At 36.9% G+C, this 24017-nt stretch overlaps 1 protein-coding gene across 1 annotated transcript; it reads left to right on the top strand.

Annotated features, from left to right (window-relative positions):
* The first annotated feature begins 215 nt into the window (after positions 1 to 215).
* Positions 216 to 23827, top strand: LOC149088119 (EH domain-containing protein 1-like). The gene is made up of 3 exons (XM_089244622.1): positions 216 to 1391; positions 20262 to 20558; positions 21285 to 23827. The coding sequence occupies exons 1-3, from the start codon at positions 477 to 479 to the stop codon at positions 21693 to 21695; spliced, it is 1623 nt and encodes a 540-aa protein (XP_089100748.1). The 5' UTR covers positions 216 to 476; the 3' UTR covers positions 21696 to 23827.
* Positions 23828 to 24017: the final 190 nt, after the last annotated feature.

The following is a 24017-nucleotide window of genomic DNA, read 5'->3' as shown; positions in this document are numbered from 1 at the left end:
TGCTACTGCTAAGGCGCCTATTAAGGAAACGGACTTGTCATCCATCTTAGAGCAAAGAACAAGTTTGCCACTCGAAGTGACGTCTTAAAAATTGTTGAGAAAAAAAGCTACAGTGAAAAATTTTAAAAAAAGGTCAAGACGGTGAAAAATACTGAGGAGAATGTCCTATGAATAACGGGTGGTATGGTCAACATTTCGACTTAATCTGCAATTTTGATTTTTGCCTAAAGATGGCGGCCGATCACAGTCGTCATGCTCGTCGAGTGCTTACGTCATTAGTTTTCGAATTACGCTACACGGCGTGGCAAAGGGGGAAAAAGTTCGAGTGCTGGGAGAAGTGAGTGTTTGTCTCGCTATTGGTGACAAGTGAAGTGAGCTTATTTAGATCACTCGACGTAGGAGAGAGAGATTGAGAACGTTTATATTTAGAATTTTTTAAAAAAAACTTATAATTATAAATAACTAAGGGGAAAAAAATGTTCAGCTGGTTGAGCAGAGACGAGAATCGGAAGAAAGAGCCAGAGATGTACAACAGCGTCGTAGAAGGACTAAAACGTATCTACAAGACCAAGATCTTACCTCTAGAGGAGCATTACTTGTTTCACGAGTTCCACTCGCCGCCACTGGATGATCCGGACTTCGACGCGAAGCCGATGATACTGCTCGTCGGCCAATACTCCACTGGTAAGACCACCTTCATCAAGTACTTATTGGAGAAAGACTTCCCCGGTATAAGGATCGGGCCGGAACCCACCACCGACCGCTTCATAGCCGTGATGCACGGCTCCCAGGAGGGCGTCATACCGGGCAACGCTCTGGTCGTCGATCCCAAGAAGCAGTTCAGGCCCCTGTCGAAGTTCGGCAACGCCTTCCTCAACAGATTCCAATGTTCCTTAGTTATATCGGATGTCCTCGAGACCATCACCATTGTGGACACCCCTGGTATACTGTCCGGAGAGAAGCAGCGCGTTGACAGGGGTTATGACTTCGCCGGTGTCCTTGAATGGTTTGCGGAGAGAGTCGACAGGATCATTCTGTTGTTTGACGCTCACAAATTGGACATTTCTGACGAGTTCCGCAGGAGCATAGAGGCGTTGAGAGGGCACGATGACAAGATAAGGATCGTCCTGAATAAGGCTGACATGGTGGACCATCAGCAACTGATGAGGGTCTATGGTGCCCTCATGTGGTCGTTGGGTAAAGTTCTTAACACCCCAGAAGTCGCTAGAGTCTACTTGGGGTCGTTCTGGGACCAACCACTGCGATACGATTACAATAGAAAACTTTTCGAGGTTGAGGAGCAAGATCTCTTTAGTGATCTCCAAAGCTTGCCGAGGAATGCAGCCTTGAGAAAACTGAACGATCTCATCAAGAGAGCCAGATTAGCGAAAGTAAGTATTATGTTGTTTATTCTATATACTTGTATATAATCAATATGTAAGTTTAAAAAAAAACATCAGTTGGCAAGTTAAGCTATAACGTGTCTGAGAAAATCCATCATAGGTAGGCCTATATAAAAAAAATTGTTTTTTACTATTTAATGGGTGCATAATGACTGTGAATATGAACATCATTAGGGATTCTCAAGTTAAAGGGTCAGTGCTTAATCCCAGAGACACAAATGCAAACTAACTTACTGTGAAAACATTGTCACAGGAGAGGGCGATATCCAGTGGTATTCCCAAGTATGGCTATACAATTAACATTGTTTACTCTACTGATTTTAAAAATAGATGCAGCCCACACATTCCCCTTGATATGGAGAGCTCAGTGTAAAACAACAAACATTAAAAATGAGATATAAGGATCTTTTTATTCTGTGGTCAATGACACTATCTACTATTGCAATATGAAGATAGCAACTTGAATGCTTTGGCAACTAAAAGATTTAACAATGAAGTGGTAATACGATAGCCATTTCCAGGAAATTGGCTTGTACTGGTTGGCTTCTGAGCCCTTAACATACATGCTTTTGGCAGCAAATTTTGACAATGTGCAGTTGAATTAGCAAAGATAAATCTCAAAAAAGGAATATTGTCAATATATAGGAAATGAAGGGTTAAAAAGATGAGCCAGAACAGGTTTTCTGTTCTTTCTCTTTTCCGGTCATTCTTTTATTATATGTGTACAGTGGTTCCTGCTTATAATGTTTTTTTTAAAAACCGTAACAAATAAATGCTGTATACGAGAAAATGCTTTAAATTGGAAATTCTGTGAGTATTAGTAAAAGCTAGGATGACAAAAATAAATTGAATAAAGTGGAAAAGCGTTTTTAGAAGGGGGTCCACTTTGGTAGATTTTTTTAATTGTCAAATCATAGTGAGGGAGAAAAGAAAAAACTTATTGCTGAGGTAAAGGAAAATACAGTTTTGTCTACAGGGTTATGTAACAAAAACTAGTAGTGGGGAGAAGAAATAATGAATGTTTTTCTTTAATTTTCACTATCCCTGTACGTTAAGCGGGTAAAACACATATAATACACCTCCATGGATATATATCTTGATTATATTGACGAAAGGTTTGACTTGATCATCTTTTTGGATGTGAAACATTTAAATTCCTATGTGAAATTAGACATTTAGCTGTATGTCATAGCCAATATCTGAAGTCTGAACAGTTTGGAAATTGATCAGTTTGCCAATCCCAAAGTCGCCAGTCTTCGTGCATTCTTCAGACTGGCCAATGTGCAAAGCAGCCAGCCATTTTTCGAACTGACAGAGACAGCTAACTTTAGACATTGCCTTTTTTAGGGTTTGACAAATCCCATGCTCCATGGTGCCATTGGACTAAAAAATTGACATTGGTGTGTAATTTTTCTGAAGTATGATAACTGAATTGAAGAAACTGAGGACACTGTTAAACAACACTATCTGACAGTATACAGTCAACGATAGTTTTTACAAACTTGTATGGATGTGAAAAATAGTTTGTAAAATGGAAAGTTTGTAAATGGCAAAGAGTTGAAAGGAAAGACATATTGTTTGAAACCAGAAGATTAGCTCGTAAAAATGAGAGTTGACTGCATTAGTAGCCCTTCACACCCTGCAGTAGGGTTCCTAGGCTACTTTACCGTACCAACTCCAGTCATATATCGCCATAAAGCAATTTCCAACCAGTGGAGTTGGGTGGGAAATGAAGACTCCATCCATCAGTGGTCGTCCCAGGCTCGGTAGGTAAAGAACTTGCTTCTGACATTCTATGCCCAGATTCGAACCCATGGACCTTGATGATAACCTTCATAGTTGACAGAGCTCATTGGTTTTACACAAAAATATTTGTACTTTGAACATGCACAAGTTTTTTCATTCAAAAAAATTTTCCCATTGGGTTTTGTGTACTCAGGTTGCTTAGGTCATAAAGCCAGGCTGAGAGAGATATCGGCAGTTGGATTAATTTGGTGGTGGAGTTCTGGCATTCAAATTCTTTCATTATACTTCCTAGCTTTATAACGCTGTAGGTATGTTGTTTCAGTTCAATGCAGCATGCTTCATACTTAAGCCTATATATTACATGACTTGACAAATTAAAAAAAAATTTAATGCCTAAACTTTTTTACGATTTGTCAAGTTGTGATATATATATATGCTTTTTTCCTTCAAAAAAATAAGGTCCAAAATAATATTTTTTTACTTTTCTGAGACACGGTGGGCCACTGAGACATACTGGTATAAATTCATAAAATCTTGTGTTGTCCTCAGACTTCCATTCAATAATCACACATAGAAAGTTGAGTTGGCAATCTCAATATTTTAGTCGCCATGGCAACCTGGTGCCCTGTACCCTTGTTAAGCCCTGATACTTTACATTGTTACACCTTAGTAGAGCCTGCGTTGTGGTGTTCCCTTACAGCTCTGGGTGGTTAGCTCACTAAACCTTAGTTATATGGGACAGCGTTCAAATCTCTCTGCTTTGATATGGAAGCTAACTGCCAGTTACATGGTGCTTATTTCATTCTTCTGTAGGTATTGAAAAGGGCCATGTATAAAAGAGTGTAAAAAAGACTTGTACAATAATGATAATACTTTATTTCAGGGTCTGGAAAATCTCAGGTTGCAGCGGCAACTAGAAAATTTGTATAGCCCCTAAATTTTTTTCTCACCGGGATTACTTAATTGTACCTAAGGATGACAAAGATTTTTGATCGGATGACAAGTTGTCTGTCTTCCAACATAGAAATGGTATCATTGAGTCTTATTTCAGAGGCTGAAAGTGAACAGAGGTTGATTGGTTCACAGCAAACCAGTTAAATTGTTTGAATCCTCTCACTGCCTACTTATATATTGACAACATTATCATCTCAACCTATGGAGATTACTGATTGTTACTTGCACGGCTTAGCAAATCTCACTAGATGGCGCACCATGGCAACTAGAAAATCTGTATTGGCACCTAGGATTTTCTATGTGTGATTGCTAAATTTGAGTCGGGATAACATGAAATTTTCTGATGCCATGACTGCATTTTTTAACATGGAAAGTATATATTAATTAAAAAACCTGATATAGGACTATTTTTCTTGAGCAAAAACCATGCTTGGCTCTTAAGAAATTCGGCTGGCAACTAACTTTTTTTTTGTATTTGTCAAGTCCTGGCTACTTCACATCCATCCATATATATTATTATGTGGCACAGTGTACTGTACTATTTTTTGTATGTGTGTCTTTTCACTCAATACTTAAAATTACTATATTTATGCCTGTGTTTTTAAACATTAATCTAATGACAAGAAATGTTATCCAAAGATTTATCCACATATCTGTTCTTCGATCAAAATAAATAGTGTGAGTTAGGACTGTGTCTTCTTTCCTATCATTAAGCTCTAGATAAAGGGAAGAAGAATGAGTAGTTTAATTAAAATCCTCGCCAAGGTCACCTCTTTAACATGTTGTGTTCTTTGTTCTCTGATATGTTCATTAAGTTTTAATTTACAACTTGGATAGGTGGATAATTGAGATCTTTTGTGGTTACATATCATAAGACACTGGTAATTTCCTTCTGCTATTGTTCAAGCGTCATAATTGTTTCTCAATTGGATCTCTGCCTGATGATACCTTTGTGGTGTTATTAGATTTAATTTCCTCTTCCCAAGAAGCCATAATCTATATTAATCATCTCAAGAAATCATTGGGTGACCTTGAAAAACTTAAGATTTTGTTATTTTTATTTCACAATTTTTCTTGTACTCATCAAATGGTGCCAATATTTGATTTTGGAATTGATGATCTATTTTTTAAGTTCAGTTTTTACAACTTTTCTCAAGTCCCAATTGGATGTATTTACTGAAAATAAACATTCTTTCCCTTTTCTGTGGGCGTAAATTGAAAAATAAAAAGTTGTATGTGTGATTCTCATCTGGTGTGCTCCCCTCTTGAGCCATTTCACTGCATGGGCCAGCTAGTAAAGACTTCATTAATACCATGACTTGACAAACAAACAAACAAAAAAACTAGGTGTGCACCTGCATTTTTTTTTTTTTTTTGTTTACAGACAAAATATTTTAGGAGCCAAGAGTTTTTTTTTGCCCGAACTAGTAGTCACACACAGAAAATTATAGGTGCCACTATCATTTTTCCCATCGCCATGGCAACCTGGTGCCTGGGATTTGTCAAGCCCTGTTAATATTGTATGTAATTTTTATGATACACTTAGACAGCATGCACAAGCTTTCACCTGAATATTTCTTATGAGAACATTGTTTATCTCATAAAAAATTAAAGGTTCAAATACATTGCTCTACAGATATTATCAATACTTGTATTCTAACGTTCAATTTGCACTAGTTTACGTTGAGACCAAACATTTTAACTATGCACTGTAATATAACTTCTAAATCTAAAATAGTGCATCACCATTTAAGTTATGCTGGTTGTATGTGATTTGGGGACATTGAAAATTTTCTTAAAAATCCAAGATGTTCCGCCTTATCCGGGGCGAGTGACAACCATAATAGCGGGAAAATAGATCCTTTCAAAAATGGTATTTCATAGTTTGACGAAAATTTACTATGTCGCCTGGAGCCAGTATATATTTTAGCACCCTCTCCTCGTTATTTTTAGCGGAAAAAGCGTGAACTCAGCGTCCTTCTTGGTCTAGCGCCCGGGTTACTAGATTTCTCCTGCCCTCCCCTAGTTGTGGCCCTGATTGAAATGCATAGGCTGAAATTAGGTATGTATCGTTTGGATGTGGCTTGAGCTGCAACGAAGAGCGTGCACATTGAAGTTTAGTATTGATTAGCAAAAAAAAATTTCATGCTCTAAATACTGTAAGTACTGTGAATAACACTCACACACAAAAGTGATTGATTTTATATCAATTTTAGAAATATGTTGTAGGCTTAAGCCCACCGTGTATTTTCTTCTAATTGGGCCAGTAAAAATGTTTATCCTGAGGAGTCTCCGAAGATCTTGGCGTAGGGACCTTTGCTCAAGGATGTAAGCGCGGTGACATGCATGTTGAGAAATTACTAATTAATGTTGGTTTTTTTTCTCTCTTTACATACAATTTTTCTAAGCTTTGTGTAAGTTCTGGTGTACAGTCACTTTATGGTAGCATTTTTTTTTTTCGTCCGAGTGGAGATATTTTTTAATATCAAGGACTTGGTTTCTTAGAGCCTTTCTTATCCAGAGCTTTTCTTTCAACCTTCGCGATTCTCGTCAATCGCACGTGCAGTTCTGGATGCCAAGCAGTGAAGCGAAGCTGAGCGTGTCTCAATGAACCTTCCATGAAAAGAGCCACGCGTGCTCGGATTCCCAAGAAAAGTCAGTCAAGCGTTGACCAACGTGTAATCTGGATCAAAATGTCAGTAGGTTTGAGAATAATCCCGTCACACCTCATATTTAATATTTTTCTGTATTTAAACTTGGAACGGGTTTACTTTTCTGCGCTGAGAAGTTCTAGATGTACTTGTATATATTATATATTTTTTATTTCATTTTCCAATTGGTTTTTCGAACGTCCTATTGATTTTCATCGATTTGGTATAGCCTTTTTTTAAAACTTTCTTGCGAAGCATTATCAATAATATCGTATTTAAAAGGATGGCTTTTTCCGTTCTCTGAGAGATTCGATAGGGTTTCTGGACTCTGAAAATATCCTGTTTATTTGTGCGTCTACTTGTCTGTTACCAAAAGGAGCAGAAGTGTAGGCTACGCTATTTTGGAATACATAAAGCTTGAAACGTTTCTTCTACATCTGTGTTTGTTGTGCTGTATGGGTTATTTCCAAAAATATCTGACGAAATTCTTCGAATAGTTACGGTACATCTAATTTTCATATGCTTTTACTGGAATAACATTCCCCCCCCCCCCCCCAGGGGCAAAATAGATCGATGAGTGAATTTATCCTCCATCATTGGTATTAAATCCTTTTTTGGATGGTTTGGCGATATCGATTGCAATTTTTTTCCCCCATGTAACATGATGTGACCAATCTGGTTAATTCGTTACGTTGTTCTAGTTACGAGATATTTGCTAAGTCGGTAGTTTTATACGGAGATATGGTTTCCTTCTGTAGTTAATTAGGAACACCACATTTATATAATAGTTACTAGTTGTGGAAAGTGCAAAAATGCTTGTTTTTTTATAAAAAAAATTCTCACCTTATTAATGCTGTCGGCGTGGAGGAAAACAACGTTACTTGATGTTTTTTTCCTCCTCGACGAATAAAGCACGGTTCACGGTGTTAATCCTGATGCTATTTAAATATATGTTACTGAAAAAATTACATTGAGACTGTTTTTTTATGAGAAATATACTAGGCAATAACTTTGATTTGAAGAAATTAGATGGACGTTTCCTCATTTTCCTCCAATTTAACTTGGTTCAAATTTTCTTAGTCTTTTTTATTTTTTTTTTATACGCAGTAGTTTTATATACGAGCGTGAATCACTGAATAGGCTTCTCGTTTGATCTTTTAATTTGGCCATTTATGTGTATATGTAGGGTCTTTTAGTTTTGAGAGGCTGCAAAGAGGCTAAAACGTGATTCATGGCTGATGAATTTTTTTTTTTCCGTTCTCCTATAAAACCCATATCATACTTTAGAGGACTTTATTATTATTATTGCAGAAGGTGGGGGGTGGGGGAGATTTTTTTTACTGTTATGGGGAATTTTTTTTTTCTTATCATCGCAATGATAAAGTTATCAGTCAGTAAAAGAAGTTTTTCTAGCTGCCACGAAGATGATTTCGTAAGTTGTTGGGCAATAGCTATTGAGAAGTTGATGGTCATTAATAATTTTATAAACGTCATTTCACGTGCGCATTTATTTCCCCCTCTTCTAGTAAGACATTCATAAGTTTATTTAATTAATTTATTTAGAGTTTGAATTTAGCTCAATAATTTGAAAATTTTAAATAAGGCTTCACGTTTCTAGAGCAGTGGTTTTCAAAAGATGGTCCACGGATTCTTGGAGGGATCCGTGAGGCGTTAACGAGGGGTCCGCGTGGAATGTGTTTCAAAACAAAGTAACAAAGAAGGTAGGCCATAACAATTAAAACGAGATGACTAACATATCTCTGGGGGTTTCTGTTGATTTCAGAGCCACGGATGGAGATACGGAGGAAGGGGGGGGGGGGACAGCGTCAAGGGTAAAGCGGACTGATCTAATGTATTTGCGTATATATGAATTGACATCATCATGACCTCCACAGACTTTCAAGTCTATCTCCGCCTATGCTCAGAGCTGTCCTTAAGGCTCCGTTCAAGTACTACGTAAGCAAATTTTTAGCCATTTCTGACCCCCTCCCCCTTGTCAGCAAAGGTAAGCAAAACTCTAACCCCCCTCCCCCCTTGTCAGCAAAATTTCGTCATCACTACCCCCTACTTCCTAACGCATATTAGTGGGATCAGAAACGTACGCGGGAGAGGGGACTTGTGCGCCTCCTCCCCAGACGAAAAAAAATTTTTTTATGCAAAAAATATATTTTTTAACAATTAAAATTTCGAAAAAAAAATACCTTTATATGTTATTATAATCGATTTCTGTCAAGTTAGCTATTTGAAGGGTAAGAACTCAAAATTTCTCTTTAACAAATTCATTGCGACCCAACCTTTAAGCCATATATGGTAAAACCTTGACCCGCAGATCAAATGCAGCCCTGAAGGTTATCCGATGTGGCTTGCACCCCTCAAACCTAATTTTGTAAAAATGAACTAAGCGGCACATTTACAAATCGCTTAAATGACCCGTGGTACAATTCTGGAGCATTTGAGTGGCCCGTGGCACATTTTCAGATCACTGAAGTAGGCCTCAAAGATCACCTAAGTAACCCGCGACACAGTTACAGAACACTTAAACGATCCGTGGCACATTTAGAGATTCCCTTGAGTGACATGTGGCACAGTTTTAGAGCACTTAAGCGGCCCCCATTGCGGTTCTACATCACTCAAGTTACCCGCGGAACATTCCCAGATTACTTAAGTGATCCGCGGCATAATTACGGATCACTTGAGTGACGCGTGGCACAGTTCCAGAGATCTTAAATGACCCAGAAACATTTCCAGAGCACTTGAAAGGATCCGTGAAACATTTAGAGATCATTAAAGTCATCATCTCTGTAGGGGACTTATCAATAGGTAGAATGTTTAGTTCAGGTGCCGAATAACAACCGAAAGGTTTTTTCCGTTTTTCGCGCACCGAATAAGATGCGATTAAGAATATTTCATATCTTCATAAAGGATGGTTGATGACGTAAGCAACATCCAACCCCCCCCCCCCCTCTCTTGTCATCAAAAGTCAGCAAATCGGAAACCCCCATCGATGCTGACGTAATACTTGAATGACCCCTAAGGTGTACGACAGGTGCAGTCGCACCGGGTCCCATGCTTTGTCCCCGCACTCGCGGTAATAGAAGTCAAAAATATGTGCATATACAATCTATCAATTAAATTTTTTATAGTCGTAAAACGGGGGGGGGGGCTCATCCTAAACTATGACTATGGAAATACTGTATAGAAATTGATATTTGTGGAAACATTCATTTCACGAAGGGGAAAAAAGAAGCTATGTTTGATACCCTGGATGTTAGATTCACCCTTCGTTCATTCAGAATCATAGGGGAAGGGGGAGCTCAGTTATATGGATGTTTGCCCCGGGTGACTAAATTTATTTTTGTTTCTAGTTGATTCAAAATAAATTGATCCAATTAATCCGTGATCGTTTGGATTTTAACGGGTGGGTCAAAAGGGTTCCAACGAAGAAAAGGTGGGGGAGGGGGGGGGGGCTAAACTAATGGGGGCTTTGACTAATTCTTATATTATATCTTTCATAAATTCTGAATTTTTATTAATTCTGTAATTTTCTTTCATTAATTTTTAATTTCCATTAATTTAGAACTAATTTTTTCAGTAATTTTTAATTTGCATTAATTTTTGAACTACTTTTCGCATTAGTTTTCATTTTTTAATCACTACTGAATTCTAGAATTATATCTTTCATCGATTCTATATTTAAAGAATTAAATATAATTTAAAGAAAGAGCTGGAGTTATTTATTTCGAATATTTTTCTTGTGTTTAGTTCTCCGATTCTAAATTGGTTTTATAATAATTTATTTTATTAATTTAAAATTTTCTTCAGTTTTGAGTTTTCATAAATTTTCATGTTAATTTTACGTGTTCCGATTTTTCTATAGATATTTTTCAACATTGCTGTATATTCTGTAATAGTTTTTACGCCCTTTTTGGATGCCGAACATTCCCCCCCCCCCCATAATACGTATAGGCCTGTATAAAATCAGGAATCAAGGAACCCCAAAAATGTTATAGAAAAAAGAGCCCCGTAGGCCTATTTTTTATTTATTCATCGAAGTTACTGATTTATTATATTATTTATTATATTATTATTTAAAATATTTATATTTTTTTCAAATTTACTGGGTTTTTTTATATTTTTCTCGAGCTGCCGTGGCGCCCCTAGGAAGTGCCCAAGGAGCACCGGTTGAGAACCGCTGATCTAGTGCATAGATTTCCAACGTAAAAGCTCTCGCGGAATCCTTGATGATTACATGGCCATTCCGCGGACTTAATGATTACGAAGCTTTTCCCACAGAATTAAAAATTTTATGAATTTTTTTTAATGTATAGGTAAGTCCCGTAAATTTCACATGAATTCTGTGGTTAAAGAATCCTCTTTCATAGCTTAGTTCCAAAATTTTTTTTTTCTTTTTACGACTCAAAATTTTTAAATAATCCCGAAAATACCATTTATGATGTATTTATTATCCGTCGAACGGACTTACGAACTACTTTCAAGTTTGAAAATTCAATATGAAATTCTCCAACGAACTACACTAGCCAATGAAATGGGAAGTAAAACCATCAAAAAGTGGTTAGTTTTAAGCTAAACAGCACATTCATTGTACGCAGGAAAATGTTTTTTCGTTTGTTACATGACAAGAGATGAGTGGACAGTGAAAGTGCCACTAGGTTTATCTGAGGTTGTGGAGTCTCAAATATTTCAGTGCGCTCACTCACAGTGGTGGTCACTCATTTGAAATCCCCTAAATTAAACAAAAGAACAATTTAAAGAAAAAAAATTCAGGGAAGTGCCTTTCTTGAATTCTTTTCTCTAATCAAACGCTTCCATTAATATTCAAAACAAATACAAATCTTTATGAGAATCAGTAACAAGAAAGTGTGTTTCTTTAAAAGTTCTCCGGGTCCGAGAATTTTGAAGTGTCCGTGAAGTTTGATTCCACGGAATCCCAGTTGAAAACCTATGTTCATCTAGAAAACTGGATTGAAAAAAAAAAAATTCTTGTTTGGGTGCTCTCTCCATTCACCCCCGCCCCCCAAATTTTTGATAACAGCTATAGTGTCATTTATATTATCAGGATAATTGCTTTTAATGGCTTCTCATGAGCGCTAAACTACGTAACTAAATGGCTGCGCTTGTCTGTACCAGCTTGTTTAGGCGTTTGAAATATGATAAGGTGGTAAAAAAAATTGTGGTGGAGGACGAAGAGACGGGAGTGAAACTCACATATTTTGGCTTAGACGACTATCTGAAATGGCGTCAGATTAAAAGAAAAAGGAAACACATAGCGGTTGTCTTTTTTACGATTTCTTAATCCTGTCAAGTTGAATTATGAATATGTTAATGTTGTGGTTTTTTTTTCTGTTCAAGGGAATTAATTCTTTTGGAGATGAGTAAGGGTCAGAGGTGGATGTAAAAAAATTGTCTTTTTCACTTTGTACGTTGGGTGTGACTTCTTGAAGTTCACTCGCGCTAACGAACGTATGCGTACCTATATACAGTATATATATATATATATATATATATATATATTTTTTTTTTTTTTTTTTTCCTTGTTGATATACGTGTGTTTGCTGCACGCAATCGTGAGTGCTTTTGCGTGTATGTGCGAACGTTTTCCGTATATACACGTAGAATGCGGAAGACTGAGTAAGCAACGCGTTATAAACAACATGAATCGCAAAATTGTCAACTCTGCATCTTCCTGGTGAGAAATCGTAGTAAATGTACAATATTACTCGTGAATGATTTGTTTGCTGTTGCTTCTTCACATGCTTTCATAGTTTACTACGGAGAATGTTTTAGAGAGGTTCACGTTTTAGGAATTTTTCTCGTCTGGACAGAAAAATTACCCGTTAGTAATGCGATTTCTAATACCGCACAGTATAATATTATTATAATAGCAATAAAATTGTCATACGAATCCGACCCCATGCATTTTGAACTGATACATGCGAAAACTTGAAAGTCAGTTGTCAATATTGCTTCGAGGTTAGTAATAAGGTATCCCAGCGCAACACACAATCTTGGTTTTTTAAGGAAACATTGAGAATAAAAAAAATGATCTTAGTCTGGCATGTCTCAAGTCTTTTTTTTCGTAATATATTCATATTAACAATTTTGAACCTTTGAAAAAATATGACAATAAAATTTAAAACGGCTTGACGAATCGCGAAAAAACTGTAACCGCCAGAAAATTTTTATAACCAAACATTTTTTTTGAGCAAAACAGATTAAAAGAAAAGTTTCAACTTTTCCGAGATGGTGTGAAACCCCTTCAAGGTTGATAGATAGGCTAAAATGAATTTTGAAAAAAAATTATGGTGTTCTCTCTCATACTCTAATTCAATAACTACATTTTCAAAATTTCAGGCGCCATTACCAATTTTTGACTCTTTAATCACCTGGGACTTGTCGAGCTCTGATTTTGAATAAATATTTTTACTTGTCCATTTGCAGTCACTTGAGTTTTCTGAGATTCCCAACTTCGAGGCGCGAATGCGAGCCGATCTCCGTTTTAAAAAGTTTCTTTGCGGAGAGCAATAGACCTTCAATGGTACAAATAGTCAATCATTGCTCTTCACTCCTGAAATATAGATAGCAGCGCTGAAAATCAGACAACACTATATACGCACTCAGACTGTTAGGTACACGCATTCCCACTTCCGGCGTGACTCATTCGGTAGTAAATTGTCCACGACAGGAGTTGTGCTCGGTTTGAAAGAAATGGGTTTTGATAATTACTTGTGCCCCAGAGAGAAATGGTCTGAACCCTGATGTTTATGCCGAGTAATTGAGCACGTGTAATTGTGACTATTAGTGAGACAGAGAAATGAAAATACTCATGAATTCAATTTATAGATGGTTATTATCAGGGCTTGACAAATCTCAGGTCGCCGTGGCGATTAAAAAATTGAATTTGGTGCCTAAATTTCTCTATATGGGGTTGCTAAATTGCAGTTAGGACAACACAAAATTTTTTTGTGGAATTCATGCCAGCGTGTCTCTACCAACATGGAAGGGGAGCTGCTATGTTTCGGAAAAGTTGAACGAAACATCATTTTCGGACCTGTTTTTTTTCTCAGAGAAAAAAATCTTTGGCTCGTAAAAAATTTTCTGGAGTCTATTTTTTTTTTTATTTGTCAAGCTCCGGTTATTATTGCACACACAAATTGCAATTAACCCCAAAAATGATAATTTTTCCAAGTTACTGTGTAGCTCAATTATCATTACCTGTAGGATTTTTTTTTTTTTTTTTTTTGTGAAATGATTCATTTTTACTTATCAGATCCAGACACATGGAGCTAAATATTTGTGGGTATACAGCGGGGTTTGTTTGTATATGAAGAAGATAAACCTGTATATTTATGTTATGAGGGATCTGATATGACTGATAAGAAGCTGATAAGTTCTGACAATTACATGAACTATGATTCCACAAACATTTCCATTCAGTGCTTTCTTCTCTTGAAGAATTACTAATTGAAGGTAAGGATGGGACGAATAGTGATTTGGCCGAATACCGAATATTTGGCTGAAAACAGAATATTCAGCGGCCGAATATGAATTGTAGATAAAATAGTTTTTGATTGAAAATAAAAGTATTTGTAATTTCAAATTATTGATATTGAATTTTAATTATGCAATTTATTATTTGAACATTAAAAAACTGGTAATTGCAATATTTTTGTTGCCATGATACTGACAATCAAATTTAACGATGATACGTTGCATTTTAACATTTCAGTGATACCTCGGCTAACGAAGATGATTAATTCCGGAATCACGTTTCTTAGCCGAAACGTTGATTTCTCATAAGTTTCTATGGAAAATTGTTTGATTCGTTCCAGCTTCTGCCCAAAATTTTTTGATAAGTTTATTAAAACACCAAGGAATGCTGTAAGAGAAAATCTGAAGGCCAAAATGAAAAGCTTTAAAATTGGATGAATACTACACAATCCAATCGAGTTATAGGTGTCCCCGACCATTTGTGATTCGGTCAGCTCATTTCTATGTCTGATACATGCAGGTGGAGAAGGTAATCTAGAATGTCTAGAGTCTAGACTGTTCAGCTTGATGCTAAGGTCTTCGACCGGTACTAACCTATAAAAGTTTGATGAAATTTTTTTTACAAAAATTGAAAAAAAACAACCAATAAACCTATTAGTTACATTCGCTCGAATGTAACCGATACGCTTAATTGTTGCATTTTTCAAGTTTTATAAAAGAACTTTCGTAAAACTTTTATAATGTAATCCTGGCCTTGCACTGAAAGAACGTGTGCTCTAAAAAATAAGCTTCCCCCCCCCCTTTTTTTTTCCTCCAAAGCATTTTATATTTTGGCTGGATCTTTCATTTTACATGAAATGGCTCAAAGAATTTTAGAAAGAGAAGTGTAGGTGCTTTCTGGAAAAAGATTCCGAGGTGAACATGAGCTAATCGGGCTCTAGTGGACTCTATAAAATGAAAGATCCACATTATTACAGTGGGATTCTATTTTCAGTTTCATTTATTCTAGAAATTCACCCTGCGATAAACTCTTACACAGAAAGGGATACACGCAACACAAAAATATAATCAGTGAATTTTTAATTTATGTGGAAAATTCCAATATAATTTAAAATTAGTTTTTGTGCTCAGATTTACACAGATATTTGGCCGAACCGAATATTCGGAAAAAGGGACGAGTAGCAGCCGAATATTCGTCCCATCTCTAATTGAAGGACTTTCTCTTCCATTAATTAGGAAAATAGGTGTTGAAAGGGATCGGGGGAACGGACGCTGACTAGCTGACTATTACCACCGCAATGAATTAGTCTTATTATATAATAGAGAGGACGTTGACCATTTTCTTTTTTTTGTGACGTCCATTTCCCAGAATACGTAATGCCCGGGTTCGCTCTCATTTTCCTACGTTTATTATTTCACTTATAGCGACTTCGGTCGCTTTGTGAATATATGAGAATTCTTTTTTCTTTCTTTCTTTCTTTGTTCCAATGTGCACGCTTCTCGAATTGTCACAAAGGGACTAATTTATGTGTGTGTTCGTTTCGCATCTCGTATTTATTCATTTATCCATACACGCAAGACTCGTGGCACTATTATAGGTCTACCAAATTGAAATGCTTTCAATGCACTGGGATATAAAAGAGTGGGGGGGGGGAATATATATTCTGTTCACCGTGCAGTTATTGCAAGCACTTCAAAATGAAAAAAATAATAAACATAATAAATTACGAATATTTCGGTTTTTTTTAATGTGGTTTGGTTATTCAAGCATTGATCCCAGACGGGAATAATGAGTCGAGCGAGTTCTGAAGGAATGGGAAAAAAATCCACACAAATCTGATGAGAATTAATGTGAAGAAATGTGGTCGAAATATATGTCTTGGCATTATAAAAATTACTACAGAGAAGAATAGAAAAATAGGTGTTGGTGAACATTCAGAATACATTCGCAAAAGGTATTGAAAAATTCGGTTCCAGCGTGCACGGGAACATTAGATGCCGACGGAGTTCATATCTCAAATATATATATATTTTTTACAACTATTGTTGCTCTTGTGGCAATTATTGGATAACTTATTTTTTCTGACGTTTTGACTTTCAAGGGATTTTAATGAATTCTCGTGAGCATTTTTTTTTATGTATGGAAATCTTTTTTGATGGGGGGGGGGGGGGAAACAAACTTGAATTGGTAAGTTAAACTCAATATTTAGTTTTATTTTGATATCATTACCGCCCTTTTCAAAGTTATATGCGGCCTTATATGTTCGAAGGTGTAAAGGCATCTGCGTTTCTGAGAAAACTTTTTTTCTCGTTCATTTTTCCTTGGTGCGGCTTATTTGCCGTAAATTAAGGTAATTTAAGAAATTTTAACTAAATTATAATGAATAAATAACTTAATATTCTAATAAATTTCAAGATCTCCGGAAAACTGAATTTCTGACCATTATTACTGAGAAGTTACGATTTAGGTTATAACGAATAATATTTCTTCCTCTTTCAAACTAAGAAATATGCCTGTGAACTGTCATAAATCTGTTAAGAAATGCATTAAAAGTCCGGCATAACCACAGTTCAAAATTAATTGGGAAATTGTCGTTACAATCGAATTCTCGTTGTGAGTTTCCATTTTTTGCTGTGTCCGGTTATAAAAAATTGCAAAAATTTTTTACTACTTTATCTCTGCATTGAAATGTCTTTTGGATCATTTCGTTCTTATATTAACGAATGAATATAAGTAGATGTGTGTGTGAAATCGATTTTTGGTCCCACAGCATTTAATTATCTAAGATTTTGTCGATCACTTGAAAATCACTTGTTATAGCGAGATTATCACAAGAGTGATTCCGTACTCTTTGTAACGGACTTTTACTGTATGTGTGTTAAACAAGGGATTGATTAGAATTACGATCCGGCCAAATTTCTTGAGTCAAAACATATTTTCTTTTTTTTCTGAGGAAAATGGTCCATAAATTTTTTTGGACTTTTCTGGAACTTGGTGACAAATTCCGAGAATTTTGTGTTGTCTTCAGACTCTCATTCAGTATTAATACATATGAAGCACACTGAGAAATCAGTTATAAAAGTGTTAATTAAAAGGCATTTTCTGCGTGATTTTCATTAGTATTCATGTTACCCATTTATTTTCAGCTTCACATCTTATATCGCATTATCGTATTTTAAAATAGTGGAATAAATTTTGAATTTCTTCGCGTTCTGGATACAATTCCGTTTTCCATCAAATGACTAATACGTTGAAGGTTCCATTGGAATATTAACGTGGTTATTTGTGCGGCAATACAATTCTTTGGAGGACCAGAGTTTGTGCATCCATGATGTGATAGTTCAAGCACCCATGAATTATTTTTTGCTGTTCTAGGAATTGATGATTTCGCTTTTTATGGAGGATCCTAATTATGTGTCCGAGTATATATCACATTATATGAAAACCGTGCCCGTTCAGTAAATGTTTGAAATGCCTCAAATGCGCTCAAGAGAATCCCTCCGTCACTATAATTTTAGTCAGCAGTATGGAATGCGTGTAAACTGGCAGAGATAATATTGTTTTGCGGACTTTGTTGCACACTTTGTCCTTTCAAAAAGAAGTGTCTGCAGTGAATTGAAACGAATTCATTTTTTTTTTTTTTCGTACTCAACTTCCATGTTTCCGCTAGATTTTGGCATTGCCAGTGTTCGTTGCTCTTTTTGACTTTAATCAAGGCAATTTTATTTATTTATTTTTTTCCTTTCTGTTCCTTCCTCTTTCAGTTAATGTTATAACGCGTGGGTTTGTTAGTGCTCCTCTTTTTAGTGGAGGAAAAAATAAAAAACGCGCACCGAGTAGGAGAGAAATGTAGAGTATACAAGGCTAACAAACACTTGTGGGAAACACTGGACGCCTTTCATTCATTTCGGTGGTTCTCTTATTGCCACAAGTTCTTATGATCAGATATGAAGCCTAATTCTCTGTATCAGCGTTAAAAATGTCATTAACGCGTGTAAGGGGGGGGGGGGAAGTCTCGTGTTACTACTGTTTCCTCAAATAATTTTTTGTAAAATTCGATGAAATGTGTTGGTAACATTAATGTTCGCATTTTCTTTGAGATTAAAAAAATATATATTGTAGTAATACACCAATGTGTGTGTGTGTTTCCTAAAGTGGGTTTGGGAAGTATATCGCCTATCATCGCTTTCCTCCCCCTCCCCCCGGAGATGATAGGAGCTATGAGTACAGTGTAGAGTCTTATAGGGTTGGCTCAAGGTAGGTAGAGGCAAAGCCTCCTAGATACTAGAAGTACTTCTAGGAGGCTTTGGTAGAGATCGCTGATAAAACATTCTAGGATGGAGGACATTAGGGAGGGACTACTAACTGATGTACCAATACTCTTTTAGACTGTTTTTCAACCTTTCCAAACCCAGGAACCACTAAAATTTCTGAAATAATAATTCGACGGACCACTAATTTATGACATGTTGGGCCTAATATTTTGTACCAACCTATGTGAATATCATTAATTGCATACAAAAACATAAAAATTTTCATTTGGTTAGAAATAAATTTTCGTCTCCCTGTGGACCGACCACCTATTCATCTTTATGGGCCACATTGTTGAGAAACGCTGCATTAAGACATTGGCACTTATTTTTTTAACTTCGTTATTTTTTCGTTGTTTCAACGTGTACAGTGAAACATCGCTACAAAGATACTCGATATAACTATAAATTTCCCTGGAAGAGATTTTTTAAAATCTTGTTTCGAATTTCCTGTAGTCTAATGCAGTGGTTCTCAAACTTTTGTCAACCGCAGCTCCCCAGAATAGTTTTGTAGGTGTTTTCGATTATAAAAGAACTGCTTCAAAGCATAAATAGTCGCACTAATCAATATTTCCAGGTGGCCGCGACGCCCGTGACAAAGGTTGGCGACGCGCACTTTAAGGAAACACTGGTGTAATGTTAAACTCTTCTCTCTCTCTTGCTAAATCGATACCCTTTACTACGAGAAATCCCTCAATAACGATATTTTTTCCGAGACATTTCGAAATCACTGCAACTATTATTTATACAGTATTTCGCTCAAAATAACCTTCAATACATATTCGAATTCCTCACCAGTTATTGACTTTTCCAGGATTTTAAATAACGTCGGTATTTCGTACGATCTACCATTCAAAAGTGTTGATGCCGTGAAGCTGCTCACAGTGAAATATCGTACGTAAAATGGGCGTGCAACGAATTACTTCACAGGGTGAAACAAACCAAAAAACCGAACTTTATTCATCATCTAATAAATTGAAATCTTTTGCTGTAAATCAGTACTTAAAAAATGCATTTCATGGTATAAAGTGAAACCCCGATATTACGATAACGATATCTTGGATACATCGATACGATATCGTATACATCCGCGGACCAAGAAAAAATATCGCTGTAGATAGGTTAGCGTTATATCGAGAGATAGCACCTCCGAGAGTATTATCAACATGCACTACCAAATTTATGCCGTTACTGGAAGTACCATGCATTTTATGGTGGTTTCACTGTACTTAATTCTTAAATAATCGGGGGGGGGGGGGCGGAATCAACACGCAAATGACGTCGATGTCCTGGGTGCGCTTTTAGAAATTTTTATGTTGGTGAAATTTTCATTAATGTGAAAAGTTGAAGCTTTCGGCCGAACAGTGGTCTATGTCGTTTTTCAAACTTAAAGGGGAGACTTAAGGAAATGCCCTTTGCTTGAATTGCAGCTGTGTAAAATGGCATAGCAACGTCATCTGTTGGTTTCTGCAAGAACTGACGAGAAACGTGTAACGGGGAAGCTACATGTAATGTCAACAAACCGGTTTCTCAAAAATGTAACATACACCGTTATTCGGCCGAACACTTGAATTGTTGGAGAACGTTCTGACTGGATTTCACTGAACGATTATTCGAAATTGATTTACTTATGTAAATACTGCGTTTCGGTTTGCACGACCATGTATTTTTTTATTTCTTTTGGTAGGTTCACGCTTACATCATCAGTGCGCTACGGAATAATATGCCGTCTATGTTCGGCAAGGACAGCAAGAAGAAAGAGCTCATAAAGAACCTTCACGAAACGTACGCCGACATCCAGCGTGAACACCACCTGCCTCCCGGAGATTTCCCAGACATAAGGGAAATGAGGGATAAGCTGCACGACATGGACTTCTCCAAGTTCCATCCCCTCAAGCCTAGGCTCCTGGAGACAGTGGACAAAATGCTCGCGGAGGACATTGCTCGGCTCATGGCTCAAATACCTCAGGAACAGCACATGCAGGTGAGAGACGGGGGAGGGGGTCCGTATTTTGTACTCTTGTTTTCATATATATATATACACAAGGGCGTTTCTTTAGGAGAGTGGGGGGCCATTGATCCGTAAACGTGCCGTGGTCCACTTGAATAATCTGGAACAGCACCGCAGGTTACTTGAGTGATCTGGAACTGTGCCGCGTCTCTCGAGTGATCTGAAAATATGCCGCGGGTCACTCGTGATCTGAGAATGTGCTGCGGGCCATTCAAGTGATGTAGAACGGCACCCTGTGCCATTTAAATGATCTGGGAATGTGTCGCTTAGTTCATTTTCGCTAGAATTATGTTTGAGGTCGCGGGCCGCATCAAATGACTGCGAGAGCCACATTTAGCCCACAGGTCGTGGGTTAAGCCTGTATGGGTTAGAGCAGGGTTTCTCAAACGGCGCGCCACCAGCCTTTGTCCAGGGCGCCATGGACCATGTATAGTGTTCTTTGCAGAGGCGTGGAGGGGGGGCATGACCATAGTACAAAAAAGCAGCCGATTTTTTTTTTGGGGGGGGGGGTCCTTGGTACTTGCTCCATTTGCCCTTGCAAGAAACAGGCGCTGCTGGATGCAACAAATGTTTCTCTTAGATGATGTTGCATAGTATTTATTGCCATATTTTTCATGATTGAAATTAATTTTGTGCTCCTGTTATAATTAGCTTCATCTTTATGAATTGCTTTATTTCTTTTCAACTTATGCTATGTAGCCTAAAGAAGATAGTCAAGTTAAAGGTGGTGCTTTTGATGGGGTCCAGCAGAGCCCCTTCACTTTCGGACGCGGCGAGGGCGTAGACGCTGGATCCTTGGACACAGAGTGGATCGTGGGTAAAGAGCGATACAAGCACGACGAGATCTTCCAGAGCCTGAATCCGGTCGACGGCAAGATCACGGGTGCGGCCGCCAAGACCCACATGATCAAGTCCAAGTTGCCCAACACTGTCCTGGGAAAGGTTTGGAAGCTCTCGGACGTCGACAAGGACGGCATGCTGGATGCAGACGAGTTTGCTCTGGCTATGCATCTCATCAACATAAAGCTCCAGGGTCACGACTTGCCCCAGGACTTACCAGACCACCTGGTGCCGCCGTCCAAGAAGTCTGGTAGTGGCTTGCGACGATGAAATGTTTTTGGCTTATTGTGTAATAATACACTCTGCGTGTATGTGTGTATGTTTGTACATTAGAAGGAAGTTTCTTCTGTGGCGACGCAGAAACTGTGAATGGGATTTAGAAATGGGTCATTAAATCCCTTGAGTAAGCTGTCCGCCTTCTTCCAGCTGGGCCAATATCGAGTTTCATTTGATAATTTTCTTTTTTTTTCTGTACACTGTCAGTTTTATAGATCCCACATTTCTATTGTATTTTGTTCTTTTATTCATTCACCGTCACAGTACTATGATAGCACTTCAACAATTACTTGGTGCAAACTGTGCCTCATAATCATTCTTGTTCTTCGATTTTCTTACATCAAAAATAGCATTTCTAATGCCATTATATGCATATAAAATATTGTTAATGAAAAAAGATTCCTTTTCAAAATGAGTTGGAAGAAGTATTCTTTAAAATGATTTATTTTTCGGTGAATATTTATTCCTTTAAGTAGTATTATTATTTATGTGAAATAGGGGGTTCAAATTACACTTATTTGTTCAAATTAAACTTACACTGAGCTGATGGCTCATATCTGCTATGGTGACCATGAAGTGGCAACACTGCATAGTTTTTTAAGAATCTTTAACTAAAGTACCGAACACTTAACACACACATGCTTGTTCCATTTATTAGATGCTCATGTTTAAGAGCGATAGTGGTTGCCTGATGAATATATCCAAGCCAGTCATGATAGTTTTCCTCTACAAAGATGTTTTAGCAATTGAAATCTTCCACAAAGTGCAAGCTGTGTTCTAAGACCTGCATTTGAAATGAAACATCGTTTTCAAATGGTGGGTCAAGTTTTGAGTTGAACAGTTTTGCAGGTGTCAAAGAAAACCCAACATAACTTGTCCAGCCAAAGCGGACGAGTTTGTCTTTTTTGTTCATGTTAATAAAATGTTCTTCATTCAAACTTACTGACCTACAAATGGTAGCCAGATTTCATCATTGGTCACGAATATATGTCCCGTACACTACTTGCATTTAACAAATGTCATTTAATGGTGCATCTTTGCATAGGAATTGAAACATGCCATGTTGTACTGTTCTGTGATCTTACTATGTAATGAAATGTATGTGAAACCATGCAGTGATGCCATCCTGTCAGATATTAGAGTTATTTTCAGCTTTGTCTAATGTGGGGTTTGTTTAAATGAAACATGACTAATACTTTTGAATTCCCGATTTATTGAGTATCGTGTCCCCAGGCCTTCCTCACGCAAGTAATAGCTCTCAGGAAGTAGACAACACATAGTTTAATGAATTCTCAGCACCAATACCTAACTACACACCATGATTTTCTGTTTGGAGGGGGTTGACAGTGCAATCAACAATGTTAATTTTTTTGTTGTTCAGAGAACCACTATGTGTATATGTATAGCTAAAATGTTCCTTTTCTGTTCATTTTCTCTGTTTTTTTTTAAAGAGAAATGACATGATAATAAGTATATATAATTCTATGTCTTATGTTTTTTTTTTTGGACATGTTGTTGATCAACATTTCATGGTATAGTATTTCATATGTGTGTGCGAGTAATTCATTGTTACCATTATGGAGAGGTGGTCGAGTGTTCCCAAATCTACTTGCTAGACGAGTGGTTTATCGCTTTATTATATATAATTATGGAAGAGATTTATAATTATTATATATCGTTATATCACGCATGAGTTTGGTGCAGAACTTCATTTCAAGATTTTCCCCCGGTATAGAGTATTTTGATTTATTTTACATTACTATTATTTACATTATTATTATTGCTTCAAATGTGTTGCTTATTGAGAATTTTTTTTTTTGTTTTGTAAGTCCTCGCTGAATATGTGATTCAATTTTTCCCCCTTTTACTTGAGTTTAAAGCTATAACAATCACACAATTGATAATAGACTTTCGGAAGGGTGTAAATGTTGCATTTAGTGTTTTTTCACATATACACCATATCGTTGGGATCTTTTTTTTTTTACTGCTTCAATGTGATCTTTTAACTTGTTATGAAGCTGTAAATGTTGAAAACGAGGATGTACTTGATATTTTGAGAAAATTTCTCTTGTAATGAAAAGCATGACCCGATAATTTGGAAAAAAATCTATATATTTTGCATTGGACATGTGATGTTTAAGTGTTGAGATTGCCTTAAAATAAATTATTAACTAAAAGAAGAGGATATTTTATCGCATGGTGTGTGGATGTGTTATGTAAATGTGATAAATACAGCTGTTATGCACAATCGTCAACATTTTGATAAATTTCCCTAAATTTATCACTTTTACCGGCGATTATGCATAACACCCAAGC

This window comes from Pholcus phalangioides, unplaced genomic scaffold, assembly GCF_987345545.1.
Source record: "Pholcus phalangioides strain wild (caught in Gottingen) unplaced genomic scaffold, Ppha-v1.0 ptg000003l_1, whole genome shotgun sequence".
NCBI classification, from domain to species: Eukaryota; Metazoa; Arthropoda; class Arachnida; order Araneae; family Pholcidae; genus Pholcus; species Pholcus phalangioides.
Note: the sequence above shows the minus strand (reverse complement) of the source record. Positions and strands in the feature narration are given on the sequence as shown.